At 38.6% G+C, this 21419-nt stretch overlaps 1 protein-coding gene and 1 long non-coding RNA gene across 2 annotated transcripts; one reads left to right on the top strand and one right to left on the bottom strand.

Moving 5' to 3' along the window:
- Positions 1-5382: 5382 nt before the first annotated feature.
- Positions 5383-10204, bottom strand: LOC118470813 (uncharacterized). The gene is made up of 3 exons (XR_004847966.2): positions 9834-10204; positions 6754-7129; positions 5383-6176 (listed from the first exon to the last, which is right to left on the bottom strand). It is a non-coding gene; the product is annotated as an uncharacterized LOC118470813 (long non-coding RNA).
- A 7497-nt stretch (positions 10205-17701) lies between these two features.
- LOC111573438 (uncharacterized) lies at positions 17702-21234 on the top strand. Its single transcript, XM_023277599.3, has 5 exons — positions 17702-17955; positions 19078-19172; positions 19315-19452; positions 19677-19784; positions 20057-21234. Exons 1-5 carry the CDS (start codon positions 17893-17895, stop codon positions 21126-21128), a joined length of 1476 nt encoding a protein of 491 aa, XP_023133367.2. The 5' UTR covers positions 17702-17892; the 3' UTR covers positions 21129-21234.
- Positions 21235-21419: the final 185 nt, after the last annotated feature.

The raw sequence follows: 21419 nt of genomic DNA, 5'->3' as shown, positions 1-21419 counted from the left end.
TATGTTATGTTATGTTATGTTATGTTATGTTATGTTATGTTATGTTATGTTATGTTATGTTATGTTATGTTATGTTATGTTATGTTATGTTATGTTATGTTATGTTATGTTATGTTAAAAGCAGTGAATTTAAAGACTTCTTTGGAGAAAGAGGTTTTGTAAAGATTTAAACCTAAAAGTTCCAAACAGTTTTTGCTGCTCTACTCTCTACAGGCAGGTGTACAGGTATAGAGTTCAGGAGTATTGATCACAGAGGCTCAATTATCAAATGTTGACCTTGGAACAACCAGAGGAAAGCATACTCAGAACTTAGGCAGCAGGAGAACATAGTATGATGTGATATGATTAAGCAAATGGTCTGTTATTACCTTTACTAAATTATTCAAAATACATTAAAAGCAATCACTATTCAAATGTAGGGACCCAGGAATCTGTGAAATATGATCAGGTTTCTTGGTTGAATCCTGGCTGTTGAATTGTGAACAAGTTGCAGATGAGAGAAAATAAAATGCTCTACAAATGCCAGTAAGAGTGACACTACAGTAGTCAAGATAGAAAGTAACAAATGCATAAATATCCGTTTCCAGGTTTTCAAGAGAAAGAAATGGTCTAATCTTAGAGCTGTTCCCAAGAAACCATAAACCAGACCAATGTAATGTAACACCAGCATTCTTGCAGCGATGGGCTGAGGAATGGAACAGTGAGCCAAGTCTGTAGCTCTGCCACTAGATATGCCAGTGTGTGCCACGATGCTGCACATAATATTAAGTTAGTTTTGTTATTAAATATGTGGCTCCATATCATATCAAACGAAGAGAGCTGCTTCTCAGCTGCATTGCCAGATTGCTCCCGGCATAGAAAGGAATGGGAACCTCAGCGTGGCCCCTTGTTAAACCTCCCCATGTGTGCACTGCTCAGCAGCAAGGGAGAGGATATCCTCTTGTCTGCGCACACACATTAAATTATACGCCGCACCTCACCCGTGGCCAACGTGCCCAGCCTCCCCTCCAACTCACCCTCCTGCTCCCCCCAAAATCTGTGTCAGTTATGTAAAACGTGGGGCGAGGAGTATGGAAAAGGTCCCCAGAGAACGACGTTGTCATCATACATTAAACAGCACCCGGGGTCTGACTAAACACCCGCTCATTAATAAACAACAGGAAAATGGTTAAATATAGATCCTCTCTCCCTCCACGCCTCCCTCCCCCCGGTTCTCCCCTTCTGACAGGAGCCTCTCCATATGGAGAGCAGAGGAGGAGGCCTACCCTGTTCTGCTCCGCACCGGGTTCCTTCATGTTGGGATCAGTACCATGGAGAGCACCACTGTGACGACTGCTCTGTGTGTGTGTGTGTGTGTGTGTGTGTGTGTGTGTGTGCGTGTGCGTGTGCGTGTGCGTGTGCGTGTGCGTGTGCGTGTGTGTGTGTGTGTGTGTGCTGACAGCTCACCAGGTGTCCTCTCAGTATGAGTTCCTCAGTTAACAGGAGCAGAGCGGTAAACACAAGCCCAGCTGATGGTAATGATGTCAAACCCACGTCTCACCTTATCTCCCCTCTTCCATCTCTCTCATCACTCACTCCGTCCATCCTCTTCCTCATCAATCTGTGCTTATTTTTCCTCTCCTGCTCCATTCTCTCCAGTCTGTGAGTCTGACACTCTCTGCTCACCTCTCTTTCACTGCACTTTTGACTTTCAGTTCTCTTCTCTGTCATTCTTGCTTGCCTTCCTTCCTTTATTCCTTCTGTCCATACGTAGAGTCAATGACTCACTCTTTCCCATCACCGAGCATTTCAATGTTCCTTCACCTCAGTGCTCCAGTGAACACTTTAGTTTCCACTATCCACCTTTTTCTTCTTTCCTAAAGACCTCTATCCATTCTTCTGTCTGATTTGAGCTGCAGGACTATTTTTTACTCTTCCCCCTAAAGGGCAGATGGATTTCTTTTCATGAGCCTGGAGAACAAGAAAGATGAGGAGAATTTGAAACCCCGAGGAGCAATACATGGGATAAAAATACAAGAAGTAGGTGATGTGCAGAAGGTAGCAGACACTTCAGCAACCTTCATCTCTTAGCCAGAATGGAGACAAGACATGGGCGTGTAAAGTATTTATTGTAAGATATATTCAGTGAAACCTGTATGTCAGGGTATCAAAACACAACAAGAGGGACACTGATGACCCATGTGGATATTGCTTATTGGTATTTCTTTCTTTCCCTTTCGGTCAACTGTTGTGTTTTAATAGATGTTTTAAAATAATATGACCCCATTTGTGTTTCTTATCTTAAGTACAGAGGAACGTTGTAAAGGCAGAGGACAGAAAGCTCTTACGGGATTAAATCCAAACCTGAAAGTGGCAGATGTAGTTCCAGAGGTGAGAGACTAAGTCATTCCAGTCCTGCTGTCAGTGGACACGTGATTAAAGTATTAGGTTTGTCCCTGAGTCACCTAAAGTGTCTTGACGTTATGTCACCTCAAATTTAGAAGGGCCAGTGTTCAGGATATGCTCAAATATAGGCAGGTTATAACACAAGTGTTTACTAAGTGGAGATCTGCACATCACTATATTGCATTAAAAAAAACAATTGCACCACTCACACTAGGGGTTAATTAAATATTCACACACAATAACTTAAAAGTGTAACTGCTGCAAAATGCGTAGCACATTTGACTTGATCAAAAAGATATTTAACAATGAAATTTTGGAAGATCTTATGCCAATAACTGCGGGCTAAACGTCTACATAGATAGCCTCCGTTTGGTTAGCTATATTGCACAAACACTACACTGTAATTTATGTATGCATACAAAAAACAACACCAAAAAATTTGCAACGAAGTTGAATATATCGATTCTTTGGCTTTAATTTTGCAGATTGCGATGCTGCAATGTCTGATCCATAGTTGTAGTGGCAACAAACATTTTAAAACCTGCAATAGTGGCAATGGGAAATGTGCAATACAATTAAATGTAATTGTGTCAGAGGGATATATATAGTGGACCCTTATGTTATAGTGACAGAGGGATAAGTGTAGTATGACAATGTGCAATAATGTAGAGGGATATGTGCAATAGCAACAAAGAGATATTTGCAATATAATCATGTGTAAATGTTAATTAATTATTGCTTGGTAGCTGCCTCGATATCTCAGCTTTTGTGTGTTATGTCCACTAAGTGTTATCGTTTGTTTTTTTGTTTTTTTTTGTTTGTTTTTTTTTAATATATATATGTCTTTATTTAGTTATGGTCTTATGTTGTTTTCTATTTTTGATCTGCCAATGGGATTGAGATGGAAATTAGCCGTATGGCGACAATCTCTCGTATTTCCATCGAAATGTACATTAATACCAATTGTCCCCTTTTAAAAATAAATAAATGAATGAATGAATATTATTTGAGCTTCTGGCCACTAGGGGGCAGTGAAGAAAAGCTGTGAACCATAGACTGTATAATAAAGATAGTGTACGTGAAAGATCTTTATTTTACAGTCTATGCTGTGAACACAATCATCTTTAAAACCAAAACTTTTCTCTCCCCATCAGACAAGTTACACCATCAGTGCATTCCTCACCATAGATTGCTTTTTTTTAAGACTGTAATCTTTCCTCTGAATGAGTTTCCTTTTTATATCTGAAGCATCAGTAACTTTTCTTCTTCTTTTCCCCTCTCTTCAGCTCTGTCAGACTCATCATTGCTGGTAAAATGCATCGCTACTGCTGTATCAGGGTGGGAATTTCACCACAGAAAACCAGATGTAAAACTTTAAGAGAGATTTATACTTTGTATGTTAAAATCTTCAAATTTGGAGTCATGTTTCTGTGCACCTGATTAATGTGAGTCCAGTATTCACTCTGTATACTGCAGAAAATATCTAGCTCTTCAGTTACTAAATGCTCCACTTTGTTGGAGCTGTGTCTGTCTGCTATTTGGTATTGAAAGTAGCATAACGTGGGGTTTTAGAGCTATTTTGCTGTAAACAAGATGATGTTATTGGGAGCTGTGGAGGAAAAATCAAAACAGTAAAGTTGTGATCCAGACAGCTAAACTAGGAGCTGAAACTTGCAGTAAAGCTGAACTTCATGTGATAATTCTCTGTAGGTTCGTGACTTTGAGCAACCCAATCCACAAAGTTTTTACATTGGTATTAGACACATTATTATAATTAAAACATCAGCTATAGTCTTTATAGCTTTTTATAAATCACCAGCACTTTGTTTGTAAATTCAGCTTGTTTAACTCAACAGCAAGACATTTAGATTTTACAGCAGCTATTTCAGCAGTATTTTCCTGTTCAAGTACAAACACTCCTGTTTATCACTGCCATCTGAATCTTCTAGGTGTCTGCGAACATTTCCAGATAAGTTAATCAGATGCTGCTGTGGACACCTGGAGGCTTTGAAGGTCAAAAGCTCCACCTCTGGTTGGCAGCCAGCTGTCAGTCTGCCCAATCAGGTGGAGCAGGTGAGGTAGGGGAAACTTTTTGAGGGATGGTAGCCAAGATCTTGCGATAATTCTCTGGTCCAAAACAACAACACGGGGGGAGAAAAAAGAAAAAACAGAGAGATGAGCGCAGTGGTGAGGAGAATGAGAGGAGGGTATGAGGAAAAGAAAGGGCAAAGGAGAGGAGGGAAGAGGGGAGGACGACAGGAGAGAAAGAGGGTGATATACAGGGGTGAAGGTGGAGTAGCGAAGTTGTCAGCAGAGGAGAAAAGGAGCAAGGGGATGGTGGAGGAGAGGGTGGCAGATGATGCAGGAAGGTGAGCCAATCGTCCTGCTCACTTGACCCTTCCAATTATCACGGCGACGGTTAATTAGCGCCGAGGTAAGCTCCGGTAATTACCACATTGTGTCTCGGACAAGAGCCTCCACACACACAGATCACACACACACACTCTCACAACACACACGCAAACATGTTGCTATGGATACCTGCAATCCTCTCCATCACTGTGCTGGAAAAACCGAGAAAAGGAAGATAGAAATAGATAAAAGAGATGAGAGGAGAAAACAAGAGCAGAAACAAGAAATAGGGAGAAAGCAAACAAAAGCTCTACAAAGGCAAAGGAAGTAGAAACTGTGTTTTGTTCTAGGGGGTGGTTGATTCTGTGTGCGTCGGCCACATTGTCAGAGACGCACTTTAACAACAACCCCAGCTGTCTAGGAATGACAGTTGAAAAACAGTCATTCCAACAAAATCAGTTGCCAAGCACACACATTAGCTTAAAAAATCTAATGGGAAGAATTACCAACACAGGGACAACAGGAGAACAACACCACAAACATATTTATTATTGTTTTGCAGTTATCTGCTATTTTAAACATCAGATATCCTATTCCTGACATTTTCACCTCTGGAGCTCCACGCCAGGAGCTTGTGTGGGCGTTTCTAAGGGCAACTCTTTTGTAGGATCTGACATACTGACCCCCTGCCACAACACTGAGCAACGACTTTCACCTCCACACACACTAGATACAGTACATTTGTGCACACACAAACACTCAGGTGGATGTGTAACACCACGCAGACAGTCTCACACAAGCACAGATACGACAGATAGGTCCTGACACTCCGACCTGACTCCTCACCCCTGCCAACACCTTCAACCCTAAAACACTGATACTGTATGTCCTCAAACAAACGCGTGCACATACACACAGTGAAATGTCTCCCCTGTTTAGCTGACATGTTACATAAGCTGTCGAAAACTATATTTCTCAGAGGTGGAGTGCAGTAGGAACAGTAGCCTCCTTACACCTCAGTGGAGATGTGGCCAAGCAGCCTTTGACAGGTCAGTTTATGGGGCCATGTTTGGGTTAAAAGACATCACCTTGTTATACCTGGGAGGAGGATAAAGTGTGTGTTGTGAACATTGCAAAGCAATCTGACTTTGTCCCTGAAAAAGGCTGAATTTGATGATCAGTTTGGACTCTAATAAATGGTTACTTAGAGTAATTTGTCAGTTTCTTGCAAACCTCTGATCATTTTTTCCTACGTTTTCAATTAAAACGTGTATCACATTAGGTCAAATCCTCTGCACCATGTGACTGCCCCCTTCAGCTCAAACATGTCTCTGGTGTTTTGCGCTGCCACATGCAGGTTATTCCTCACCAGCCTCTCCTCGTTTCCTTTGTTGGTCAGACAGCTCCGCCATGTGTCGAGTGCGTGTGTTGCGTCTGTCCTGCAAGGTAAACATGTAATTGTTTAATTTGCATAAAATGATTATGAAATTATGAAACACATTTTCACTGTACCAGAGGTTCAAGCTCAGGGTTTAAAAAGCAAGACATTTTTAAAAATAAAGACAGTACAAATAGAAATAGGAACGTTTCAAAACCAGCAAAAATTTTGACATAATAAAAAATAGAAAATGTATATGGAGGTAAAGGGTTGTGAAAAGCAGTTTCAAATTCAAAATGTGCAAAATCCGAGTTGTGCAAATGAGTTTAAAGTGCAGCAGTTGATCAGAGATGCAGAGTTTTGATTGTCAACCTAGAAAACTGGTTGTTCAGGTGGAGATCCTCTTTTAGCATCGACCAGAGGGCAGCAGGGATAGGAGTCTGGGGAGGAGGAGCAGGAAGACTAGATTTTCTGAGGTGAAGGGAGATCTGCACCAATGATGTTAGCATAGACAGTTGCTCACATCCTTAGCAGTCATTTTACCCAACCAGACTGTGAAGCATCTACTAGTCTTTCTCAGAAGAACAGTCTTTACTGAAGGACCAGGAGAAGCAGGAACAGTTGGACATGCAACATACCTGAAGCTGCTGAAGCTGAAGCTGATTTCCTTTGTCTTGGCACCACATCTTCAGATCAGCTGCTTTCTGTTCTGGCTGACTGTGTCCTACAGTGGTCTCGTCATTAGACTATAGTCTGACTCAGTCGTAGAGGTTGGGTGTGGAACTTGGACATCAGAAGGGAGCTCAGAGTAGAGTTGCTGCTCCTTCACGTCCAAAGTAAACAGCCTGGGTAGTTCGGTACATCTAGCTGGAAGGAAACTCCGTCGTAGACCCAGAACTCAGTTGCCTGATTGCAGATCTCATCTGACCTGGGATCGCCTTGGGATCTGACAGATGGAACTGGAAAGTATTGGTGGGGAGATGGACATGTGGAACCACCTGCTTCCTTCACAACCTGAACCCAGATATGTGGAAGAAAATGAATGGAGAAATGTTTTGAGCATCAGGAAAGCAACCTCTGACCTGAGTGTCTTAAATCTATCATTGACTGTTTCTTTTAAAGTCCCTCTCTGGTCATTGATTAAACCCCTAAAAACTCATCTCTGCGTATTGATTTAAAAGTTTCTTGCATGAAAATATTCTCTGCGTGCCCTCAATTGACTCAGATGTAACACTACACCATCATTGCCTCGGGATTGTATTGGATTTATGAAGTCCCAGCCTCTAACTACACCTACCCCTCCTCTCCAGCTGCAGGTCGAGCGCGTCAGCTCACCCACAACTCTGCTCAAACACTGTAGCACTACACTATACTACACAGTGACAAGTTGTAATATTGGAGTTATCAGGCCATATGAAAATGGTTCTGAAGAAAAGCAACAAATCAGAAAGTCACACTCTGCTCGTTGACAGGGCTGGTTCATTTAATTTGTTTTGTATCGAACTGCAAAATTCTGAATCCGTGTTTTTCAGACTGCAGTTTTAGCTTTAAAATGCTCATCCCCATTACTGCTATAATAGGCTTGAGCATTTTTAATGCCATTCTAGCATATAAAAACAACTTATAAACATATTAATTTAGAAGCTTTTCTCCCTCATTTTGGTTTATTTTTCTTTACATTTTATCTGTTACTCTGAAACCATTTAACACAAGTTTTGATCCAGAACTACATGAACAGGGTTTTGTTGTTGCCACATGGTGGCAGCAGACACCAGAGAATAGTCAGTCATCCATAAACATAATGACTTATTGCAGTCTCCACATCTCAATTCAATTCAATTTCAATTCAGTTTTATTTATATAGCGCCAATTACAGTCAAATTGTCTCGAGACACTTTACAGAACCCAAATGCCTGACCCCCAGAGCAAGCCAAAAGGCGACAGTGGCAAGGAAAACACCCTTTTAACAGGGACCTTCACATTATCTTTGGATAAATATCCAAAGATAATGTGAAGGTCAAAACTCAACACTTAAAAAAATACCCCAGTAGACATAAACATCATGGAAGGATGTAAAGAAGAATTACTTTAGTCCATGTAAATATGCAACACTGTTCACATGCCTTTGCTGTGGTGAATCAATGTTTTGAAGATCAACCATTCAAAATTCATCTTAGATACTTAGCCTTGTATATTCTTTCCTTGTGTATATAAATGTGGATAATGCAGTGAAAATTAGCTCAAAGTCAGAAATGAAATAATCAAAGGAACACAGGCTCCCTCTCACACAAATGAAATGAAATGATTGTCACCTTGAGAATGCTGGCTCACACATTCCTGCTCATGTTAGTGACATGAATCCTAACGGTTACATTTATGCAAGACAGGCATAAAGCTTTAACCCTACAAATCTACGACTTCACTTATTATGTTTAAGTTTGTTGAACTAAAAACATAATTTTATTACAGAACGTTCCTCAAAATGAGGACATAATTAATGCAAACTGACCAATCATTACACGACACCCTTTCAACATTTCAGAATATTAGTCTGTATTTATAGAGTGCTTAAAGTGTTATAAATAAAGAAGTCTGACCAGTTCTGTTGGACGAACTATAAGATGACACCATTCCTATATTACCCCAGGCATCTTTTTCTAATGTATCATGCACTGTAAAAGAAAATTTTTATATTTTCATATCATCATATATTGGACCACATGTACAGCGATACTGATGTATCCATGACAGATATTCATGATATCGGGCAACTCATACAATGGGCGGGACTTAATGTAAAGCAACAATTTGTGGTTTTAGGAGCAGTTACTGTATGTGCCATAACTATTTAAACCATCCATTAATCCATTGTCTATACAACGTTTAATCCTCATTAAGGTCGTTGGGGGGGCTGGAGTCTATCCCAGCTGACTGGACAGGTCACCAGTCCATCACAAGGCTACATATACAGGCAAACAATCACACTCACATACACACCTTTGGACAATTTAGAATTATCAGTTAACCTCAGCATGCTTTTGGATTGTGGGAGGAAGCCGGAGTACCTGGTGAAAACCCACACATGCAACACGGAGAACATGGAAACTCCATGCAGAAAGATCCCAGGCCCAGGTCAGGACGTGAACCGGGGATCTTCTAGCTGTGAGGCAACAGATAGTTCGCCTAGACAAATAGTTAGCAGAGATGCTACATGATTTTATCAGCTGTTTGTTGAGAAATAGGCTGGGAACAACTCATAACTCTCTCTCAGACTGTAACTTGTTGTTTTTACATTTCTGTTTCAGTTAATTTGCAAATAGCAGACATGTGAGCGGTATCAGTATTGTAATGCTCTCAAATTAAGTGATGCTTTCCAGTTCTTCTAATGTTGTACTGTTCTTTTAATGTTTAATTACACCTGTGGTTTTCTTACTTGATCAAATAGCGGATTGTTCTGGATTCAGACCAGGAAACGTATGATAACTTTTAACTTATTTCTGACTGACTATGATTTGATTGGTTTGCGTCTCCATAAAAAAAAAAAAAAAAAAATCGATTTACCAGTAACTGGAGACCCACTGGTTTGAGAAGTGGCCCACTGAACCGACATCTCTGATCACCAAAGGTAAAGTAAATACTGTATTATCAGACTTCTCATCTTTCTCTTGAATACATCACTGAAGAGGTTTATCTTCCGTGAGAATCTGCATTGACTTACACTGAGTCTCGTTAGCAAGAAAGTATTTCCACATGCAATGCTCGCAGTTAGCTCAGCTACACGATCCCACAAATCCACTCCGGACACGTCATGATTAAAGAAAAAATATAAACTCTCCAGTTTATTTTGTTCTCCAAAATATAATTCCACAGACAGGAAAAATGCGGCTGGCTAAGATACTTGTAATTCTTGCTGGACGCAGGTAAGAAAACTGTATGCTTCTCTATCAAGCACAGACAGAACTGTCGTAAAACGAAACGTAAACAAACATCTGCATCTACGCTTGAGACATTAAAGGGCAACTACGCCTTTTTCATCAACATGTACACACATAATCAAACTTCATCATATAAAAATGAAACTCAAATCATATTAAATTATATTTTCAATAAGCTACTCCATTTTTAGCCACTACAATCACTTTAAAAAATCACATGAGGATCTGGTTGACATATTTTCTCTCTGTGATAAAGAAAGCTATTATCTGCTACCTAGTGAATAATACATAGATTATGAGGTATTTTTAAAAACACTATGAATAGTACTAATAATAAAGATTCTATTATGACAGAACAGCATGAGTTTTGGAATAAATTTGATTCTGTAAAGTACAGTACATGTTAAACTGCTCAGCTGAGGCCTGTTGTTGGATCACTAAATTAACACGTGGGTTTTGACCGTCTCAGTGCTACAAGTGCTCCAAGGAGCAGACACCTCTGCTGGATGTGAGTCTGCTGAGCTGCAGTGTGGTCTATAAAGAACAGCAGCAAAAGAGAAAAGAGCACAAGCTGAAGATCATCCCATTAGGAAGGGAGGCCATTGTACTGGGCCTGAAGAGCAAAGAACAGACTGAGCAGCGGCTGAAGGTGATAAATTCACAGCTGATTACATTTAGGCATTTTTAAACAATCCTGTGATCATATGAAAGTTACATACTTCTTTATTGCTCTTTCTTTATTTTTCTCTTTTCTGTTGCTCTTTAAGTTATTCAAGAGATCAGTCCCAACCCAGATGAAAACTGTGACTCCCAACACTGTGTGTCTGACTCTCCAAGACATGATGTTTTTAGTAAGGCATTTGTTTATGGAAAAGTTTCCCTATTTGTATTTCTGATAGATATGCAATTAACGTGATTAAAATGTAGATAGGAACACACAGTGGGAGCTGAGTGAGAGATACTCAGTGGCTTCTGCAACAGAGACAGCCATGCTGAAATTTCAGAAAATAAAGATGGTGAGACACTCCCATAAGGTTTTGTTTTTTTGTGTCTTTGATCGAGCTGGCCTGAACACATGCTCACTGGGATTTAAAAACAAAAACTTTTTTTTTAAAATCATGTCACAATTTGCTCTTTTTCTCTTCTTGTCTACAGCGAAGAAAAAATACAGAGCAGGTTTGAAGTTCAGCAACCTTGTGTACATTGGCAAGAAAAAACCTTCCTCACTAGAGAGCCCAGAGAAATGTCTCGGCTTGTCAGGTAAGAACAAATCTACATTACATGTTATTCTAACCTCAGACGTTTCTCTTTGTGGCCCCTGATGGGTTGTATTTGTACATTATTTCATGCAAGAAAAAACATGCCAGTAATTGCCTAAATGTAGTATCTCATTACAAAGATGTAGTCATATTCTGGAAAATTCCTGTAAAGTTTAAGAAAAATTTCCATAAAATTTTCCAGAAAATTGCAGGAAAGATCTCAGAAAGCGCCCAATAAATTACAGGAAAATACCCATAAATTCGCGGGAAAATTCCCAGAAAATTGCAGGAAAATTCCCTGGAAAATGCCATGAAATTTTTTTAAAAATCTCATGAAATTGTAGGAAAATTGCAGGATAATTGTCATAAAATCTCCGCGAAACTCCCAGAAAATTGCCCTAAAATTCCCATAAAATTTCAGAAAAATTCCCAGAAGAATGCCCAAAAATTCCTGGACAATTGCCAGAAAATTCCCAGAAAAATTGAAATACTCATGCATTACTCACATAAATGCACAACCGTCATAACATAAAAAGGGACCTCAAGGGGGCAGCAAACAGCTTTCTGATACCATCCATCCGTAAATGCAAGTTACCAAAATAAACAGAAGGGGTGGGTGGGCGGGGGGGTTCTGGTGGGGGCTGCGGTGGGCGGGGTTGGGGTTTGGGTGGCGGGTGGGTCCTCGTGCCCCGGGCCGCCTGGGTCGGTCTTGGCGCGCTGGGGGTGTCGGTAGCTGCTCCCTCTTGTTCTCTGGGTCCGCGTGGTTCACGGTGGCCCCGGTGGCTCTCTGGGGGCGCCGCCCTGTGGCTCCTACGGCCCGGGGGGGAGGGGCGCCCTGTTGGCTTGGCCCTGCCTTGCCGTGATTGCTGTTCTGGGCTTCGGGGTCCTTCACACTTGCATGTTCGATCAGGTTTCGCCAGCTCCTGCCGAGTCCCATTGACAGCGAATGATCGGACCCACCAGAATGTGCTGAGAATCTCTCCAGAGTCTCTACCCTAAACTCATTCTCTTTTTCACTACTATTCTCTTTCGGCCTAGTCTATTCTATTCTATACTGTCAAGACATCCACAATTATGGTGTTCAATACCGTTTCTTTATTTCTTTATTTATTTATTGAATCTCTTTTTTGTGTGTTTTTTTTTGTTGTTGTCTTTTTGTTTTTTTTTCTGTTTTATTGATGGGCAGTTAGTAGTTGGGAATAACACACCACCTCACACTCTTTAATTGCAATAGCACCGCCTGTTAGTTCCTATCCCTGTTCGTCCTGTTTCGTCCTGTCCAGTCTTTGTTTCCCCTGCACATCACTGAGGTGTAGCACTGCCCTCCCTGGCTCATCATAGGGAATTCTAATAAAGAATATCTGCTTAGCTTTCAGGGAGGGCTGGTGATGGTCACACACATGCACTAAATATTAAAATATTTGGCTGCAAGACTAAAGTATGCATCAATCTCATATAATGTTGTCACCCCTTTTGTGGAGTTAAACAATGAGAATAAATGCAAAAAAAAAAAGAAAAAAGAAAAAAAGAAATAAAGCAGTGGCACTGGCCAGTAATAGACAGACGTAATAGAAAATGTGCCACTCTTGAGTACGTTGGGTGTGCTTGGGAAAAATTCACAGCAGATTTGAACAACAAATTTGCCCATATTCCTTTTTCTAAAACTGCAGAAAACTATTTTCTGAAATTTCTTTTTACAATTTTGTTTAATAGAGAAACAACACTTAACCAACACGTTAAAGTCCACTCTTTGGATAATAAAAAACTTTGTAGTCCTGAGAGTTGTGTAACTGTGTTAGTGCTCAAACTATTCATTTTTGATCATGATTTTGAACTTCTGAACTTTTGGTATCATTTGAAATTAGACTGCAAATTGCTGTAACTGAACATTTGTTGTCTCCACTGATATAAAAATTTGACAATAAAAAATGTAAATACTGAACCTGTGTGTGCTTTGTTTCCTCATTAACCAAAACGCATCTGTGGTTACACATGTTGTTCTACAGCTGTGTAGTAGATGAAGATGAAGAACAGAATCCATCAATAAGCTTAACCAGGTGATAATGTGAGCTTTCAGTGTTAGCAACCAGTGAGGGCAGACCTTACTCTACATAACACACATTGATGGAATATTCCATTACTGAAAATGCAGCTTGTATTGGAAAAAAAAACAGTAAAATCAGTCTGTGATTCTTCAGTGGGACTGCTCAGTGTGTGAGGCCGCGAATGGAAACACAACAACAGTTTTAATGTCCTTTATTAGTAGTTTATTTACTGATACATGACCTTGTTAGGTACCACTGTGCCAGCACACACACTCTTATCCTTTTGATATGGATCTTTGAGAATTGGCACAAACAATATACAAATGAACGTCCACTGATTTCAAACAGAAAATAATCAACAATAAATATCCAAAAATGACACAAGAACAAAGCAGAGTTGGATCTTAATAAGATGAAATGCCTGTTATGTGACGTCTTCTTTTTATACAATGCAAACATTAAATTAAGAAAAAGAAAACAGGCTGGTTTCTAACTTTTGGCCTGAAAGTATTTTGCCACCAGTCTGAGTAGAGAAGATAGCAGGTTGTGAATGTACAAGCCTCAATTCAGGATTTGCAGTCCCTACTGTGACGGAGAAAAGTTAAAATGTCTTAACAGAAAAGACAGAGAAAGAATAGTCGCCATGTTAATTTAAAATACAAAAATTACTTCCAACACCAGAAGTCTATACTGAAAAGTCCCAAGGTTCTCTGGTCTCAGAACATGTGATTTGTCAAGACTAAGATTCAAAAAAAGCACACAAATGATTTAAGAGCTGTCATGGTTGGTTCTGGCTAAATGGTGCAAAATATATAATTTGGTTATGACGGAAAGTAAAATGTCTGCGATGGCTACATTTATTACAATAAGTTCAGGGCCTCAAACTTTACAAGTGTATCAAGTTTCACGTTTTGAATAAAAACTGACAGATGAGAGAAGAAGACAAACAAGACGTAGTCAGGTGTACTTTTTCATTCTAATTTCAATTTAATCTAAACACTTCCCCATACATTTAGAACCTAATAACCACTGCAGATATGTGCGTTTACTTTGTACATGTCAGATTGTCAATGTCAATGTCAGATTTATTTATATAGCACTTTTAGAGCCTATGGCCAACCAAAGTGCTTTATAGTAAAATAAATCATCAACAATATGAGAACAATAAAAGTAAAACAATAAAAAAGTAAAATAAAACAGATAAAAGATCCATTAAAGGTGACTCTGCTCAGCCAAAGGCCAGGGTGAACAAGGGGGTCTTAAGATGAGGAACATGACTAGGTACATGCACATGTAAGTAGGGATTTGTTGGCTTTTTATTTATTCATTTTTTTCTAATCCCAACCCTTTTTATCACGTGATTTCCTTGAAATCATTTCTGCTGCGCTTCTTGTAAATCCTCACATCAACTCTGTCATTCAGGTCTGACGGCATTCGTGCAGTGAAACCTGAAAGACTTGACCCATTGTTACACACCCACGGAATGGTACAAAGGTGTTTTCACCGTTCTATCTTGGTTGCAAGCCTTTACGCGTGTTTGCGTGTGTGTGTGTGTGTGATTGGCAGAGTGGTAAGCATCACATACTAGGAGACTTCTGTAAAGTGAAAAAGAAAGGTGAGATCTAATGATGAAACAAAGAACAAAACAGTAATGAGAGGTAATTTAAAAACAAACACCAAAACAAAATCACGGTTCCTTGGTGTGATTACTTGATAATCTAAGACAAGATTATATCTGTATCATTTTGTGCCTAACAGTGTCATTTACATGCCATTCTCCAAACCCACATAAGATAAGATAAGGTAAACTTTATTGATCCCACAGTGGGGAAAGTTCACCATTACAGCAGCTTCAAAAGAAAAAGTATAAAGGCAGTACAAGAATAAATAAGAAAAACAGTGCAAAAATTGCAGAGAACATCACATGCTCCCTTCTGCACTTGCACTGTTCTGTTGAGGTCAAAACTGGATGTTTCAACAAGATAATGTCCCTGTCAGAAATCCAGGGTCAGTAGAACTTGGCTGCAGGAGCTCAGTATCCAGGTCTTAGAGTGACCAGCTCAATCCCTGGACATGATTGAAAATCTGTGGTGGACTATCAAAACGTCCGTTTCAAAGCATAAACCAAAGAATTTAGAAGAATTAAAAGCAGTAATTCAAGAAGAATGGGGCAAGATTATCCCTCAACAGTGTGAAAGGCTCGTGGGGAACATGCCAGTCAGGATTAGAGCTCTAGTGGCAGGACTACTAAATATTAATTTAATGACATGATGGTTTATTTATTTTTTGTTCAGTTTTGAACATGTTCAGCCTTTTCTGACTAGAGCTATTTCTGTTTCTGTTTCTGTTAATATTGTGTTACTCTGATATATTCTCAAAGCGTCCTAGATAGTGTTAGTCTTCTACATTCAGTGGTGGCATCATTTGGCAACATAACACTTGAAATGAGCCCATAATTAATGTAAACTGAGCACTGGTTAAGCTACAACAATTAACTCACCCTTTGAATGTTTCAGTATATTATTTCAATATATTAGTTTACTTTATTCATAGAGTACTTCTCTAAACACAAACAGCAGGACAACAACTTCAAACAAACACATTTTAAAACAGTATCGATAATGTTCATCGTTGGCCTGTGAGTTTAACATATCATTGAACTTTGAAACCTGAGGGCAGAAATAAGGTGTGTGAGAGCGATCAGGAAGTTGAGAGCAGGCCAGCATGCAGCTAAAATATTTTTCTGATGCTCAGTGAACGCTCAGGTGTGTTGCCTTAATTTCACTATCGTGGTGACAAGAGGAAATGAAACCACAGTTTGACTTACAAATGACTAGTAACAGACCTGAATCTACGTCATAATCTGTTCTCAGATTACAGTGTATTAGAATTCTCTAGACCATGGTCGATATTACCAGTTGAAATGATAAGGAAGGTTGAGTTTTCTACAAAAATGAAACCATTTCAAAGGGTATAAATAGTTCGCACATACCATTTTCTAGTTAAAATGTAATGAACAAAAAACTGAAATAATTAAAATGTTTCATCGGCATCTGTGCTACCATCTTTTATCACTTGTTTATTTAATTTCCGGCCAGAAGAAACTTACTGGTCACATAAAAGTTCACTGTGAATTCAAACTTGTCATAGGTATGAACAGTTATGGGTTTAACTGTAAGAGGGTACAAGTATTTAATGTGGTGGTAAATGTGTCTTTATATATGTCTCACCACTTTCTTTTTATCACAAGCTACGTCCTGTTTTTACATTTTACATGTAGATTTGTATTTGTGGACCACACCTACACCACTGACACAACTTTAGTGTCTCCATTTTGTGAAAATTCGAGTATTAAACTGTTTGCTCCACCAAAAATTGTCAGTATTACATCTCCGCTTACATTCATTCAGGACAAAAATCCAGTTTAGTCGAAATCTTCTACGAAGAGATGGACAGAAAATCTGTTGAACCTGGTTTTAGTCACTTTATCTGCAAACAAAACATGCTGTAAGTATTAAACAGAAGATCTGTTCCCCATTCTGAAGGACTCATCAAACACATAGATAGGTAGCAGCTGTGAGACAAACATTCAGTAGACAAGACATGAATTTATGTCACTAATTACAGCTCTAAAAATTCTGTCCCTGATTAATAAGTAGCAGCACAGTATATTAAGAGTTTTAAACAATGCATCTCCAACATGATTTTTTCCTCCCTCGGTAGCTTAAATAAGTTAGTTAAATTAACAATTCACAACTAGATTAGATTTTACTCATTTTCCCATCTAGTTTTTATTGAGCCTTCCCGGGACTTCTAAAGAACATCTCTGAAAAACACAGTTCCTTTATAACTGCCTCAGTGAATTAGCCACAAATTTCTATATCACCGGCTTCAGTCCTCACAGAGAAGTCAGCACCATCCACAAAGCACTAGAAATATTAAACAGATCTGTCCATCCTCTTGTTGTTGATGGCTTTGTTTAATATTATGAGCAGTTTATCTGTAATCAGATCAGATGCTCAGACTGAAGTTGAGGCCTTCCATAGGAGACTTGTTGTTGAGGCTTCTTTAAACTGCAAACACATCAAAGGTATTGTTGTACTGCAGCCATTGCCACCAGCTCTTAAAAAAATAAAGCTTTTCTGTGCAGTGTTTGGTAGCATGACTCTCCACACCTACAAACGCCAGTCTCTTTGCCGCACCCTTTATTCCTGACAGTCAGCATATCAGTTTCCTGTAATACAACTCAGCAACGCAATGAGAGATGATCCAAAATGATTGGCCAGTGGAGGGATCTGATGTTAGTCAGATCCTTCCCTTGTATAAAAAGGCAATCCATGCAGTAAAGCACAACCTCGAGTAGGCAAACGGCACCGATCTACAAAAAAAAAACTTACAAACCTTTATTGTTGGAAATCTTACCAGGATAAAGACTTACTCTTACTATTTTGTTAAATTCACTGTTGTTATTGTTGCACTTGCTGTTTAATATAATATTATATATAAATATATAATATTATATAATAACAACAGTTTTAATGAATAACGTGGTAGGTGAACTTTGCCTACTCCAGGATGATCCCGGGGGGAAACAACATCAAGTAAGTTCAACAATTGTTATTTTTTTTCATACTTTATGATGTTTTATTGGGCATCTTTAAATGCCCAAACTGGTACTGAACCAGTTTGGGCATTTAAAGACTTAACCTTAAATTGTATATTTCAGTCAGTGAGGTCCTTTGCTGTTTGAATGATTTATTTGTTGATAAAACATAACATAGTGTCTGCGCCTCCTGATCATGCAGGCAGCTGGTTATTTCTTAGTTTCACAACATAACTTTGTAGTTGTATTTCTGAGATCATATGTGCACTTTGTAGAAGATGGTAAATACTGTAGCTCACCATAGATACCTAGGGTAAACTGCACTTTATGATTAAAATGTTGCACTCACTTACAATCAGGGCTCCACTGGATATAATCTGATAATTGACTATCAATATTTAGGATTAAATATTAATCAGTTATTAAATCTATTTGTATTGATTAATCTTATAATCAGAAGTTGTGAATTCTGATTGCATTGACCTCCAGTTCCCAAACAAAGAGGTACACAACAGAACTGACTATAATTATACACAAAACATCCATTAACTACTACTAGAAACAAACAATAAGACAACAATGATGTAACAAACAACAGAAAGTAAACACATGAATTAATAGTATTGTCAAAGTAAGTTTTTAAAAATGTATAAATCTAATTCCAGTCCAATCTAATCCTCCACAAACATTTCAATATGAGGTGTTCTCTCCAATACTGGTCCAGATGACCTGGACTATGTAAGTCCAGATAATGGGGTCATCACTCTAGTGACGTTAGAGTTCTTTAACTGTAGGATTTAAAGGTGTTCAGTTCATTCTTGTATAGAAAGTTCTGGGTGTTAGGAGGAGAGAACAGTCTGGAGGTCAAAGTATGAAATCAAAGAATGTAGTTTCCTCTCCTCCAGAGGTGTGGTTATCTTCAGGGTCTGGAGTCGTTATTTTGATTTAGACATCCGATTTTCGTGTTCCATTTGGGTGAAAAGTTTTGCGCTAGCTGTCAAATGGTCTGCCAAATTACAGCTATGAGGAAGGGCCTCTGTGCTGTTTTGAAATGTGCCTGGTGATAAACTTGTTCTGCTGCTTAGTGAGTTACAAATCATTGATCCTTTTCCTTGTTTAGTTGAACAAAAGCCGACAACAAGGTCGAGAAGTACTTGAGGGAGAAGACATGTCTTCAACCAGCTTCACCGACCAACAGTTCATGTCCCTCCAAAGGTACTGTAAGAAAAGAAATGAAATAAAATGCTGTAGTCATGGCAGCTTAAATAAGTCTTAAATACAAACACATCATGTAAAATATGCTGATTAAATTAACAAATCACAAATATAATATATTTTACTCCTTATTCCCATCCAGCTTTAATAGGACCTTCTCTGGAAGTCTGATAAACATCTCTAAAGAACACAAAGAGCTCCTGTATGAATGCCCCAGAAAACCACCCGGAAATTTCTATTCCACCGGCTTTAGTCACACAAAAGTCATCAACAGTAGACTGTAAGTATTGAAGAAGAAATCTGTTCATCCTCTGGGTTTTTGGTGGCTTTATTTAATATTACTGTACTTTAACAGTTGTCAACTAAATCAGTTTAACATATCCAACACTATTTTTCTTCAATTGACCTAAATAAGTTTTAAATATAGACATTACAAGCAAATACTGTAAAACATGAAAATTAAAGTCACCACAGTCTAATATTTTACTCCTTTTTGTCATCCAGTTTAGTTGGAACCTTCTACAAACAGATCTGTTTAGTCTTGGATGTGAAGCTGGACAGAAAATCTGCTGAACTTGGTTTTACTCACTTTATCTGCAAACCAAACACGCTGTAAGTATTAAACAGAAGATCTGTTCCCCATTCTGAAGAACTCATCAAACACATAGACATGTAGCAGCTGTGAGACAAACATTCAGTAGACAAGACATGAATTTATGTCACTAATTAGAGTTCTAAAAATTCTGCCAAGTCCCTGATTAATAATTGCCCATACAGTTTATGAAGAGTTTTAAACTATGCATCTGTTTGTGCTGTATCCAGCCCATCAGGACTCTCACAGCTGAACACTTGAACAACATAATGTTTCTTCTTTTCTCATTCAGGAAAGAGGACCAGCAGCAGGAAGATCCTATATTTCATCTAGTGGAGAATGTAGTTCCAAATTATCAGCTACATAACCTTAATGATATAGATTGTAATAGTAAAGAATGGCAGCTTCTATTGCAGAAGAGGAAGGAATACAGTCAATTACAGGGGAGGAAGGAAATCAGAGGCGCAATTGCTTGTTTATTTATAGATGGAGATTTATGTAAATGTTTTTATGTAGCGATGCCACTTTATAAAAAAAAAACAAAACAAAACAATATTCACTATGAGGAATTATTAATTGGACAAATTGGTGCCTATTTAAAAATCTCACAAGAGTCACATAATGGAGCCCCAAAGGGTGGGGGGAAGAAAATTCTGATTTATATACCCAAGAGTCCATGTTTTAAAAGAGAGAAGGAAACTATTAAGCCTTGTTTCTTTCTGCTTTTAGAAAACGCGGCTCTATGGAAAAAAAAATACAACTATCACACACATGTGGGATTTACACATTATTTTGGACCACTTAGTTCACGTATTTTAGACAAAATCCCCAAATTGGAAATCTTGAGAACCAATAGTGTTTTCCATGCATACACTGAAAAATCTGACAATGACCGAACCAAACTAAACTGGGAAGAAATAAAAAAGAAAATTTATGCCATGAACAAAGAAAAGATGTTTCAGGAGATCACAGATTTTAAAAAATGTCTGGAAAATCTCTGTAATTTAGCAAAGTCTGAGTTGACATTAAATCAACATTTAAAATGTGTAAGGGAAATTAAGTCATCTGGGTTTGACTCAGCAGTCAAGGATTCGATTTGTAAAACTTTGTGTACGATCTGGGAAGAAGCGGTTGAAAACAAGAGGTTGGAACTTATAAAGGAAAAATTCAAAGCAGATTATAACGAGAAATTTGTCACATCTTTTCTGAAACATCAGAATTTTTCTTCCGGAGATGACTTCCTACAATTTGTTTTAATAGAGAAACAACACTTATCAACCAACATGTTACAGTCTGACTTACACTCTTTGGATGACAAAAACCTTCGTAGTCCAGATGGTCGTGAAACTGTTATTAGTGATTAAACTATCTTTGATCCAAAAACTTCCAAACTTTTGATATCATTTGTGATTAGATCAATAATTACTGTAACTGAATATTTGTGATTAAAAGAATAAAAACAAATCTGAACCTGTGTGTGCTTTGTTTCCTCAGTAACCAAAATGAATCTGTGGTTACACATGTTGTTCTACAGCTGTGTGTGTCTGTTGATAAAAGAGGACGTGTTAGTAGATGAAGAACAGAATCCATTAATAAACTTAACCAGGTGATAAAGTGAGCTTTCAGTATCAGCGACCAGACAGGGCAGACCTTAC

Source organism: Amphiprion ocellaris, chromosome 13, assembly GCF_022539595.1.
Source record: "Amphiprion ocellaris isolate individual 3 ecotype Okinawa chromosome 13, ASM2253959v1, whole genome shotgun sequence".
Classification (NCBI taxonomy): domain Eukaryota; kingdom Metazoa; phylum Chordata; class Actinopteri; family Pomacentridae; genus Amphiprion; species Amphiprion ocellaris.
This window is presented reverse-complemented; position numbering and strand designations above follow the sequence as displayed.